Source organism: Dromiciops gliroides, chromosome 1 (genome assembly GCF_019393635.1).
Source record: "Dromiciops gliroides isolate mDroGli1 chromosome 1, mDroGli1.pri, whole genome shotgun sequence".
NCBI lineage: Eukaryota > Metazoa > Chordata > Mammalia > Microbiotheria > Microbiotheriidae > Dromiciops > Dromiciops gliroides.
The window spans coordinates 41,082,348-41,095,575 of NC_057861.1; the positions used below are offsets into that span (position 1 = coordinate 41,082,348).

Here is a 13,228-nt window from a genome sequence, read left to right on the forward strand (position 1 = left end):
GCTCAGTTATTTCAGCCTCCTTATGTTACAGAGAAGGGGATTAAATAACAATAAGGTAGTACCATCTGGGATTTTCAAGTAAGGAAATAGAGAGTGAGATTAAGCCGCTGGATCATAGTCCCGAAGTTTGCCTCATAAGCCGCCCCTCTCGGTGACCTGCGTGTGATCCGTTTTCAGTGTCAGGAGCCAAGGTGGAAGATGGACCCCAGCTCTCTCCCTCCACCAGGCCACCTTGGCTCCCTGTTCCCATCCTTGTTCCCACACAGCACCAGGGCAGAGAAGGCCTATTTGATGTCAGAGCCATGTCCTGGCTTGCCTGTGTTCTCAGGGGAGAAGCCACTGTTTCCACAAGAGGGGTAATGAAATCTTCACTCATTCCCAAGGCTGTAAATAGCCTTCCTCTGGTGGACCCAAAAGAGCGAGCTATGATTCTGACAAGTTCTACAGCTCAGGGAGAAAGCTATATATGCCTTGAGCCACATCCCTTAGAAAGGTCCCTGCCTGGCAGATGGAGAGTGTGAATCAAATGAGATGATGGATATCTAGTGATTTGTAACCCTTAGTAATCAGAGGCTCCAATATATTTGAGATTTCGGTCATGTGGCCCTTTCCCCCAACCCCTAACCCCCAACCAGAGAACTGCCTAGAGTTAAGGAAAGGGAACACACACTTATTAAGTGCCCACTATGTGCCAGGCTTTACAGATATGTTAATATCTAAGTTGATTCTCACAACAACCCTGCAGGGCATGTGTTATTTTAATCCCCCATTTTGTAGTTGAGGCAGAAAGGGGGGTAAGTGACTTTGCCAAAGCTGCACTTCTATTAAATGTCTGAGACCAAATTTGAATTCAGGACTTCCACACTCCAGGCCCAGCGATCTATCCACTGTGCCACCTAGCTGACTTCAGTACAGATAGGTGTAAAGACAGTGCACCCAATGGGATGACAGCTATATCTATCTTTGCATCCCTTAATTCTTCAATTCTCCAATACATCTACGATCTCATGAATTTAGATGCTCCTTCCAAGATGGCAGATCACAAGCCACTCATACCTCTCCATCCTTCTATGTTCTCCTACAAGTTTTACATGGGGCTCCATCCAACATTCTACGGGCCGTCCTTCACTTTCCTTGCCATTTCAAGGCATACCTATGGAAGCTAAGGCCATCTATCAGTCTATCCCTCACTCTCGTCACTTGATATAATCAGCTCAGTCTTTTATTTTATTTTATTTCTGATCAGACAGTCCCTGGATGACATCCTCCACACTGCTTCTCCTGCATGATCCTTAATTGACGATGCCCCACTGTCTGCTCACTTCTACTGAGTGCCTCTCTGTTGCCCTCTGAGCAAACCACACCTTTGGTTATCCAGAGATGATGGTGTTCCATGACACACATCACCAGAAGGACATGGGTGTTAAAAAAGAGGGACCTCTGTATCAGGGAGAAATGTGTGACCCTGAAAATTCCAAGTAAATGTCAGATAGTATTATGCATTCATGTCAGTGACATAGGGCAAACAAGGAACCATATTGGTGTCTGGTAGAGATAAGATCATGCCAGCCACCTTCCACCCCCATTGAAGAGAGAAGCAATATGTGAGAACAGGGAGGAGAGGTCCTGCTCACTGTTCTGTAATCAGAGGAGAGTTCTCTCCTAATATATTACCCCCATTATCCAATGTTCTCCTGTGTATGCCAGATAGGTAGATATTCATGCTGGCTTCACACATTCAGGAGGGAGGGGTCTTCTCTGGAGAGTTTTGATCCAGCTCAGGCCACTCTAGTCAAATCCAGTCCAGACCAATTCAATCCAATCCATTACAGTGCAATTCATTCCATTTTAATTTGTCCAATCCATTACATTAAAATTCAATCCAATCCAGTCTGGTCTAGTTCAGTCCAATCCAATCCAATCCAATCCAACCCAATCCAGACCAATCCAATCCATTCCAGTACAATTCAGTCCATTTCAATTTATCCAATCCATTACATTAAAATTCAATCCAACCCACTCTGGTCTAGTCCAGTCCAATCCAACCCAGTCCAGATTAATCCAATCCATTTCATTTCCATCCAATCCTGTCTAGTCTAATGCAATCCAATCCATTCAGTCCAGTTCAGTCCAATCCAATGCAATCCAGTGCAGACTAATCCATTTTAGTCCAATCCAACAAACATTTATATTTTATGCATCTACAATGTACTAGGTGCTATGTTAGGGACTAGAGTTATAGACACAATTAGTTAATATATAAGTCTTTATTAAGTGCCCACAATGTGCCAGGCACTATGCTTAATAATAAAGACACTAGAAAAAAATGTCAATAGTTGCTGCCCTGCAGAAACTTATACTTTCTTTGAGAGTGTCAGAGAATCATTGGTCCAGAAGCCACTTTAGAGTCTCAATCTTTCAATCAATAAGTATGTGTTAAGCATGAGATAAGAGCCAGTCACTGGGCTAGGTGTTAGGAATACAAGTGAAACATTGCCTACTCTCAAAGAAATTAAATTCTAATTGGGGAAATGACATGCCCATATAAGGGTGCCTACAAAGCACCCACAAGCAGACTCAGTGAAATTGGGTGAAGAGGCTTAAACAGCTTGGGGATTCCAGGAGACAGAGGTAAGGAGGGAGAGCAACCCGGGCATAGAGAACACTTGTGCAAAGGACACCAAGGTGGGGGGCAGCTAGGTGGTACAGTGGATAAAGCACTGGCCTGGATTCAGGAGGACCTGAGTTCAAATCCAGCCTCAGACACTTGACACTTACTAGCTGTGTGACCCTGGGCACGTCACTTAACCCTCATTGCCCCACAAAAATAAATAAATAAACAAATAGTAGATAGGTAAATAAAGGAATGAATGAATGAATAAATGAACAAATGAATGAATAATAAATAATAATAAAATAAACAAAAGACACTGAGGTGGGGGAAGGGATGTCATGAATGAAGACCGTAAATAGGCTAGTGTGGTTGGGATTGAGAGACCCATAAAGGGGAATGATAACAGTCTACCTGGAAAGGTAGAGCAAAGCCAAACTGTGAAGTAGTTTAAATGCCCATTAAATCCCGCCCCCACCCAGGTCATAGGGAGCCACTGAAGATTCTTGAGAATACTTAGAAATATTAATAATTCAATAATAAACATTTTTATTTAAAGTTTGAATTCCAAATTTTACCCTCCTTCCCTCTCTCCCTGAGGTGGTAAGCAATCAGATATAGGTTAATATATTAATATTTAATAAGTAAATATTTAGTAATATGAAATACTTAGAATACTTAGGAATATTACTTTGGCAGCCATGGGGAGAATGGATTGGGAGTAGGGAGAGACTTGAAGCAGGAAGAGTAACTGGGAGGTTATTTTGATAGTTGAGGTGAGAGGTAATGAGGACCTGAATTATAGGCTTGTCCTTTGTATGTCTGACACTTTTAATGAGTCTTAGTGCTTACAACTCCTCCCTGCCCCCCACCAATGAAAAAAACAAAAACAACGTAGCTGAGACCAGTGAGAAGGCCCTGGGTTTGGAATCTGTGACTCTTACTGGTGTTCTTGAGACTGAGAACAGGGGAACAGTCAGCCAACGAGTATTTATTAAGGGCTTACTATGTATGAGGCATTGTGCTAAGAGCTGGGAGAGTAAAGAAAAGCAAAAACACCATTGCTGATTTCAAGGATCTTTCCTTCAGACGGGGGAAACAATGTGAAAATAACTTGACTCATACAAGATATATGGAGAGTAAATGGAAGGAAATCTCAGGGGAGAAGTCATTAGCAGCTAAGAGGAAAAGGAAAAGACTATTCCTACACCCCCCCCATCCACACACACATACATGCATGTGTACACGCACACAAGAAATCCTCTTTTTACATGTTGAATAAACCAGGGAGTGGGAAATGAAATTCAAGAGATTTTTGGAAATGCCAAGACATCTTGGGAGAAGCCGTCTTTTACAAAGTCATCCAGCCAGAGCCAGTGTGCTGGAAAAGATAAAAGACTGAGATGGCATCTGGGATCCTGTCCAAGAAGGGGGTGTGTGGTGTCTAATAGAAACTAATCCTAAAGAACAGTAAATGAAGTGGGCGTTGGGGCGACATGAGCACCAACCATCTTTTCATCTCTAACAGGATTATGAGTCTGAGATGAGCCTCTTCTCTCTCTCAATGAGACTGTCTCAGAAAGCAATTAGCAGAGGGAGGAGAGCAGTGCCAATGAAGGAGCTGGGCAGGGATGGAGGGAATGACGTGGGGATGCATTTGTGCAGCCTTCGTAACATAGCCAGACCTAAGGATGGGAGCCAATGGTGGAAGATTCCTGGGAGGAAAAAGCTAATTGAATTCCATTTCATGAGGATTCTCAAGGGTCTACTGTGTGCTAGGTAGGGCAGCTAGTTGGCACAACTGAGCCTGGAGTCAGGAAGACCTGAGTTCAAATCTGATCTCAGACACTAGCTGTCTGACCTCAGGCAAGTCGCTTAACCCTCTTTGCCTCAGTCGCTCATCTGTGAAATGACTTGGAGAAGAAAATGGCAAATCATTGAAGTATCTCTGCCAAGAGAACCCCAAATGGGGTCATGAAGAGTTGGACAAGACTGAAAACAACTAAACAATAACATGTGCTGGATATTTTGCACTGGGGATTCAGAGACAAAAAGATGTAGTCTCTGCCCTCAAAAAGCTTACAGTTCTGGGGGCGGCTAGATGGCGCAGTGGATAAAGCACCAGGCCTGGATTCAGGAGGACCTGAGTTCAAATCCAGCCTCAGACACTTGACACTTACTAGCTGTGTGACCCTGGGCAAGTCACTTAACCCTCATTGCCCCGCAAAAAAACAAAAAAACAAAAAACTTACAATTCTGGTAAGGGAATAAAGTCTGAGAAAGAGTTAGAAGAGACGTAGAGCCCTCTTGGGAGAATGCTAGTATTGGAAGACTCTTCTGTAATTTCATTTTCTTGCCTGTAACCCTGACTGTCTTACTGGGAACTCATCCATGACTAAATAATGAAAAGATTTATTCTGGAACTGTGAGTTCCTGGTGTTGGGTGTATAATTAAAGGGATCATCTTTTGTGAACTTTGGGAGTGAATGGCATGTTGGACTGAATTGCTATTTTCTGCTTCCTAGGGAAAAAAAAAACCCAAAAAACTTGAGCTGCATTTGATAGTTCCCTGTAATAACTCGTTCTCTTTGAGGCAGATGTAGAGGAGATGATTAGCAAGCAAAATAAATAAGTAGGAATGGGGGTAAAAAAAAATTGAAAGCCTTCCAGTCACCTTCCAGCCACATGATTGGCTGGGATTGAGACTGGGATTATACAATGGACCAATGAGCTCTCTGCAGAGCTCCTCCTCACCCCACCCCCAACCTCACATGCTCCATATAGCGAGGGTCACATCTTTGATCCCTGTTTATGAACTCTGGAACTCCCTTATCTGAGCACAACCTGCCTCTCTGCCTTGTAACCCCTGTGTTCTTTGTCTTCACATTAACTTCGAATTCTCTGATTCCTCAGTTCTGACCCCCTTATCGTGGCTACACTCTCCTCCCTCCCCATCCTGACCCCTTGGTGAGCCAATTCAACTCTACATTGTCCTCTTTTCTCTAATACCTCACCCTTTCCCCCCATTTGAAGGTCTTGCTCTTCTAACTTTCAGCCTTGGGTTATTCCCACTGTCTTCTATCCTTTCTCCTACCTTTGCTCTCCTTTCTGTATCTGGACCATAGAAGCATAAACTTAGAGATAGAAGTTAACTTAGACATTCTCTAATCCAACTGCCTCATTTAGGTCCCCTTCACCAATGAAATCATAGCTCTAGAGGATGCCTTCCTTGAGATCCTGATCTTTTTGGCTCCTTACACATGTGGCAAGCTAGATTGGCCTGAAAATTGCCAGGATCCATCACAGGTAGGTAGAGTGTACAGAATATCTTCTCCAATAAAAAAGAATATCTTCTCCCATCAGATCCCGAATATAGAAGAGATTTCAGAGGTCACCTAGTCCAGCTTCTACAAATGAGGACATGGCGGCCCCAGGAAGTTAAATGATTTGTCCAAGGTCACACAGATAGTAATCATCAGAGATGGGATTTGAATCCAGGTTTTCTGGAGAAGTCCCTACTGTCAGTGCTCTCTATTTTTAAAAGACTATATGTGGGGCAGCTAGATGGCGCAGTAGTTAAAGCACCGGCCCTGAATTCAGGAATACCTGAGTTCAAATCCGGCCTCAGACACTTGACACTTACTAGCTGTGTGACCCTGGGCGAGTCACTTAACCCCCATTGCCTGCCAAAAAAAAAAGACTATATGCCACCATCTTTTCTAGGATAGCAGAGTGTTGTGTTATGCCTCTTCTTGTATGTCCAACAGCCCAGTACAGAATTGTTTGCATTGTAACCACTTAAGAAGTGTTTGATGAATACCACTGCTGGATCTGTATCCCAAAAAGATCATAAAAAGGGAAAGGACCAATTTGTACAAAACTATAGCAGCTCTTTTTGTAGTGGCAAAGAACTGGAAATTGAGGGGATGCCCAATCAATTGGGAAATGACTGAACAAGTTGTAGTATATGAATGTAATGGAATGTTCAGTAAGAAACAATGAGCAGAGGGCAGCTAGGTGGTGTAGTGGATAAAGCACTGGCCCTGGGTTCGGAAGGACCTGAGTTCAAATGTGGCCTCAGACACTTGACACTTACTAGCTGTGTGACCCTGGGCAAGTCACTTAACCCTCATTGCCCCACCCAAAAAGAAAGAAAGAAAGAAAGAAAGAAAGAAAGAAAGAAAGAAAGAAAGAAAGAAAGAAAGGAAGGAAGGAAGGAAGGAAGGAAGGAAGGAAGGAAGGAAGGAAGAAAGAAATGATAAGCAGGTAGATTTTAAAAAGACCTGGAAAGACTTTAATGAATGAACTGAGCAGAACCAGGAGAACAATGTACATAGTAACAGCAACATTGTGCAATGACGACTTAGCTTTTCTCAGAAGTACAATGATCTATGACAATTCCAAAAGACTCATTATGGAAAATGCTCTCCACATCCAGAGAAAAAACCAATGGAGTCTGAATGCAGATAGAAGCATAATATTTTCACTTTGTGTTTGTGTATATGTTTCCTTTTGTTTCATTTCTTCTGTCACAACATGACTAATATGGAAATATGTTTTACATGATTGCACATATATAACCTATATCAGATTGTTTGCCATCTTGGGGAGGAAGGAGGGGAGGTATGAAAGGAGAAAAATTTGGAAGTAAAAGTATTTTTTAAAATGAATATTGAAAATTGTTTTTACATGTAAGTAGAAAAAATAAAATACTATTAAATTGAAAAGACTAATAAAAAGTATTTGCTGAGGAAAGGTGGACTGTATTGGATCAAAAACTCAAGGCTCATGTAAGCTTGGGGGTACAAGGCTCTTGTAGCCTGAGGGTACATTCTGGTCTGCCCTAAAAATGCAAAGGCCTAGGCATATGTTGGGTAGACAGAATGCTGCAGTGACTTAGCAGAGCTAATTGTTTCCATTTCCTTTCCTCTGTATGAGTTCAGTTCTACCCCATCTGGAGCTATAGACATGGCTGTGGGGTGTGTTTTCAGTTTACAACTGTTGAAGAAAGGTTTTAGGAGATGATTCACTGTGAAAGCCTCTCAAATGAGCCCGAGGTTGCAGGTGGAGAGACTGGCCTTGAATCAAAGTGGGAGGGAGTCCAATGCTAACTGAGCAGAGAATGGAAGGGGAATGCTAGGATCTTGTAAGGGTTTGTTAGAGTGGAGAAAAGTGCTAGGTTTGGAGTCAGGGGACCTGGGTTGAATGCTAACTTGGCTACTAACTGGAGGCAATGTGGCAAAATAGAATAGAAGCACTAAGTCTGGAGTGAAAGGACCATTATTCAAATCCTTCCTCTGATACTTATTACTGGGATGACCCTGTCATCAAAGAAAAAAGACCCTGACTCTATTGGCCCTGAGACCCAGTTTCTTAATAAAATAATAGCATTGGGGGCAGCTAGGTGGAGCGGTGGATAAAGCACTGGCCCTGGATTCAGGAAGACCTGAGTTCAAATCCGGCCTCAGACACTTGACACTTACCAGCTGTGTGACCCTGGGCAAGTCATTTAACCCTCATTGTGCCACCCCCCCAAATAGCATTATATTATCATCAATAAATGAACAATTAATATTAATATTAATTAAATTAACTAAATAAGTATTATTAATAAATAATAACACAACTAGGTCCCAGTAATGAATCCCCTGAAGTGGTCCCATTATTTGAATTTCATATTTCCATTGGGCTCAAATCAATCACCATATTTTACTTAATTATAATTTCAAATAATACAGATTTGAAGATGAGCAATAATTCAGGGGGTTCATTATTACTAATCAGGACCTAACTTGTAACTAGCATTTAGGTAACCTTAGAAGGTGTGCAAAACTTCTCATCTGTGTTATATAATTTGATGTATAAAAAGAGAGGCTTAGACCAGATGGTCTTTGAGGTCTCTTCTAGATCCTGTCCCTTGACCTTGGACAAATCGTTGAACTTCTCTGTGCCTCAGTTTACTCATCTGCAAAATGAAGGGATTGGGCTCAATGGCCCCTGTGGTATGATTTGAACCCAGGTCCTCAATCTCTAGTCAGAGGTCTTTCCAGTGCTCCATGCTGCTTCTCCTAATCCAGCATTAAACTGGGATTTTTTTTTTTTTGCTCTTCTTTCAACCATTCTAGCGACCCCTTCTCAGAATAATGTCTTTAAACGCTTAAAATATGCAGGATTACAAAGGATCACCTAAGGTTAGTGAAAACAAAGATGTGGTTATTTTTCCCCATCTGAGTTTAAAGATACCCTGAAATCCATGCACACTCTCCCCTGTTTCAGAACTCCTGGATTAGAGCGAAGTGCAGAGAAGTCTCAAATCTCGTCTCTCTCCCTGCTTTGGCCCTAGGTTCCTTGCAAAGTGTTAGCGGTGCTGCTTCACTTCTTCTTCCTGAGTGCCTTTGCTTGGATGCTGGTGGAAGGCTTGCATCTTTACAGCATGGTGATCAAGGTGTTTGGCTCAGAGGAGAGCAAGCATTTCTACTACTACGCCATTGGTTGGGGTAAGTGCTGCTTGCATAGCCCATTATCTCACCTTCCATTCCTACACCACTACTCCACCAAAGATGGGAAAGGAAGCCTCAGAGGCTGAGCCAAAAGTGACATTGAAGTGTCCAGGGGGAGAGCCCCAGTTCTTAAAATAGAATTCAAGCCAAAAGAAAAAGCAAAAGAAGGAAGGAGAATGGAGGGAGTGAAGGAGGGGAAAAAAGGAAAGAGGGAAGGAAGAAATAGAAAGAGAAAGGGGAAGAAGGAAGGAAGGAAGGAAGAGAGAAAGAAAAGAAAGATAAAGAAAGGAAGGAAAGAAGAAAGGCATGAAGAAAGAAAAAAGAAAGGAGGGAGAGAGGGAAAGAAGGAAGGAAGAAAGAAAGAAAGTGAAAAAGAAAGATAAAGAAAGGAAGGGGGAAAGGAAGGAAATAAAGGCATGAAGAAAGAAAAAAGAAAGGAGGGAGAGAGGGAGGGAAAGAAGTAAGGAAGGAAAGAAGGGAAGGAAAAAAGAAAAGAAAGAAGGGAGAAGGAAAAAGAAAGGAGAGAGGGATGGAAGGAAGGAAAAGAGGAAGAAGAAAGGAAGGAAGGTAGAAAGGAAAGAAGGAAGGAAGGAAGGAAAGATGGAAGGAAGGAAGGAAGGAACAAAGGAAGGAAGGAAAGAAGGAAGGAAGGAAAGATGGAAGGAAGGAAGGAAGAGAAAAAACCCTTTCATCTGTCAATCCTCGGGCATATCACAGTGCCCTGAAGGCTCCCTTTCAGGCAGAGGTTTTGGACTGTGTAATTGACACCTGGCATTCTTGAATTCGCTGCATCGCATTTACTTTGGAATTAGGAAATGTTACATGTTGCTGGTAATCTCCAAATAGGCTGTGTTTTCTTAGTCCACATTATGCAAGGAGCCAAATAAGCATGTTTGTTTTGTACTTTCTACTGCAAATATTATTTCATTGGGGGATTAAACTGAGCTAAAATTCTGCCCCCTGCTCCACTGGAGAGAACAGTTCTCCATCACTCATTTTGGGGCCCTACTGCCCAGAGAGCTAATGTTCAGGCATGCAATGAATAGCTTGGAAGGAGGAAATTTATATTCAGAAACTCAAGGCCAAGAGTTTGGAACACTGTTCAGTGGTGTTGGAATTTAGGCACTTTGATCTAATTCCTAGATCTGTCTGATAATATTTATTATTATTTCTATTTTGGTGTAGAGAGATGGGCATAGGCTGCCCTCTAAGCAGCTGACCCAAGATGGGTTCCTAGCCAATATATTCATCAGGAATTTTCTCCCCCCCCCTTCCCAAAGCTGGTTAGATCATAATGAGGCCAGGGATGTGGTTTTGAACCTTGTATGGCCCAGTCTGGCTCTAAGGGCAGCACCTCCAATCCAAGACGGCTGTCTCTGGACCACAGGTTGTTTGTCATGAGGGAGAGGGGACACAAGAGTGAGGATGGACCAGTGCAGCTCATCCCTACTCCAATGCAGAAAAATGCTCTGTTGATGGTAGATCAATGGCCTTCAGTCTGAAAGAACAATATGGAGCACAAGCACTCCTTCTGGGAGGTCTTTATTTAGCAACAAGTATTTGTTGTGCCTGCTGTGCGAAATGGGCTGTGTTAGACACTAGTCACTGGGGAGACCCAAAGGTTAATAAGATAGGTCTGGCCTCAAGCAGAATGCAGTCGACAGTATCATGCCTAAGCATTAGAAGCATATTCTAATGTGGGATGCCCCAGCCTTCAGCAATTCAATTCAACATGTACTTTATTCATTGCATTCAGGCACAGGATCAGAGAAGCAACATTGTCCAAAACCATATTTTACAGGAGAGGAAACTGAGCTTCAGAGATGGTGTTTAGATCTGTCCAAGGACACAGGTAGTAGTAAATGGAAGAGCTGGGTGGGATTAGAAACCAGGTTCTTTAACTTCACACCCTGTTCTCTGTTCTATTTTTTGGGGTGGGGCAATGAGAGTTTAGTGACTTGCCCAGGGTCACACAGCTAGTAAATGTCAAGTGTCTGAGGCTGGATTTGAACTCAGGTCCTCCTGAATCCAGGGCCGGTGCTCTATCTACTGCGCCACCTAGCTGCTCCCTGTTCTCTGTTCTATTAAGTGCTTGCTGTGTGCAGGACTGTGGGGGTCCAAAGCCAGCCTTGTATTATTATATATTATGTTATGGGCATATAATATATATGATTATAGACAGAATCACAGGATCTCAGAATTATAAGGGCCCCAGAGACCAGTTAGTCCAACTCAGACCTGAATAAGGATCTTTATCTATGATATACCTGACAAAGAGGTCATCCAGCTCTTGCTTGAAAAACCTCAAGGTATGGAGAACTTAGGATACTGTACCGGGAATTACAAAGACCTGAGTTCAAATCCTGCCTCAGACACTTATTAACTGTGTGAACATGGATAGGTTACTTCACCTATCTGCCTCAGTTTCCTCATCTGTTAAATGAGGATGATAATACCATCTACCTCACAGAATTGTTATGAGGATACAATGAGATAATATCATAAAGTATTTTGCAAACCTTAAAGCAGCTAGATGGTGCAGTGGATAGATTGCCAGGCCTGGAGTCTCAAAGACTCATCTTCCTGAGTTCAATTCGAGGCTCAGACACTTTCTAGTTGTGTGACTCTGGATAGGTCACTTATCCCTGTTTGCTTCAGTTTCTTCATCTTATAAAATGAGCTGGAGGAGGAAATGGTAAACCACTTTAGTAACTTTGTCAAGAACACCCCAAATGGGGTCATGAAGAGTCATACACAACTGAAAAATGGCTAAACAATAAAAAGCCCTCCAACATGTTGGTTATCATTAGTATTATTTTATAAACATTTATGAAACATCTACTATATACAGAGCATTGTGGAAGGTGGAGGGAGTTGGAGAAGAGATAAAATGTTTAGATAAGACATAATTCCGACCATCACAGAATTTAGAGTCTAGTGGGGAGATAAACAAAGTTAGATAAGTATAATACCCACGATTACATGAGAATACACTTGCTTTGTAAAACTTAAGTGCTAGGTAAATGCTAGCTATTATTATTAAGTATTTGAGAGGTTCAAAACTAAATGTTTTGTGAAAGCAGAGAGGGAAAACAGAATGAGTTTTGGTTTTCTTTGGTCAATCTTTGTAATAACAATAGCTGACAATAATAATAAGTAACCTTTCTACAGGCTGTCCCAAAAGTCTTAGTGCTGTTTAAAGCTTTCTTAATTCAAAGCTGCCCTAAGACTTTTGGGACACTCGAGTTTCTGCTTTTGCAGGAATTTCTTTGTGATCGAATATAATGCCCACAGTAGATCTGTGGAGAAACTGTAGATGAGAGAGATTAAATTAAGACTGTATACTGCTTAGCTAGCATCTAAGGCAAGATTCAACTTCAGGTCTTCCTAATGCCAACTTCAGAACCCTCTCCATTGTACCAGGGAAACAAGAGTAACCTTATAGAAAGAGGATAGTCTTTGGAGGCACCGGAGGTGGATTCACACCCAGCTTCTGCTGCTTCCTGTCTATGTGCCTTGAGTCATGTCACCTGCCTGTTTCCTTATTTGTAAAATGGAGTATGTGAATTCTGAGGTCCCTGGCCGCTCAAGACTCAGCTTGAATCTCACCTTCTTGATAGAGGGGGCTTTTGTCCCCCTGCTTTCCAGACCCCCCAACCAGTCCCTTTTGTCTTTGACCTTCCATTTATACTGTGTCTATGTTTTGTAATGTACTTAGTTCTTTAAATCTGGTCTTCCCCATTAGAGTGTAAGTTTCTTGAGGGCAGGGAAAGAAAGGCAAAAGCTTTAACCCTGTTATAGACAGTATACACACATGTATATCTCTATCTCTATCACTATTTCTATTTATCTATCTGCCTGTCTATCAATCTGGCTATCTATAAATCTATTTGTCCTTTCATTCTCTCTCTCTCTCTCTCTGGCTATCAATCTATTTGTCCTTCCTTCCTATCTATATGGCTATCTATCAATCTATTTCTCTCTCTCTCTCTCTCTCTCTCTCTATATATATATATATATATATATATGTCTATATCTATATTTCTGTCTATCAATCTATTTGTCCTTCCTTCTTATCTATCTATCAATCTGGATAGCTATTTTTCCTTCCTTCCTT

The 13,228-nt window shown here is 42.0% G+C and overlaps 1 protein-coding gene across 1 annotated transcript in view; it reads left to right on the top strand.

The window, feature by feature from the left end:
• ADGRD1 (adhesion G protein-coupled receptor D1) overlaps window positions 1–13,228 on the top strand; it is a 482,794-nt gene that overhangs the window by 352,209 nt on the left and 117,357 nt on the right. Inside the window, exon 18 of the mRNA XM_043977059.1 lies at window positions 8,955–9,108. Within this exon, the coding sequence (XP_043832994.1) occupies window positions 8,955–9,108 (154 nt within the window). The remainder of the gene's footprint in view (window positions 1–8,954; window positions 9,109–13,228) is intronic.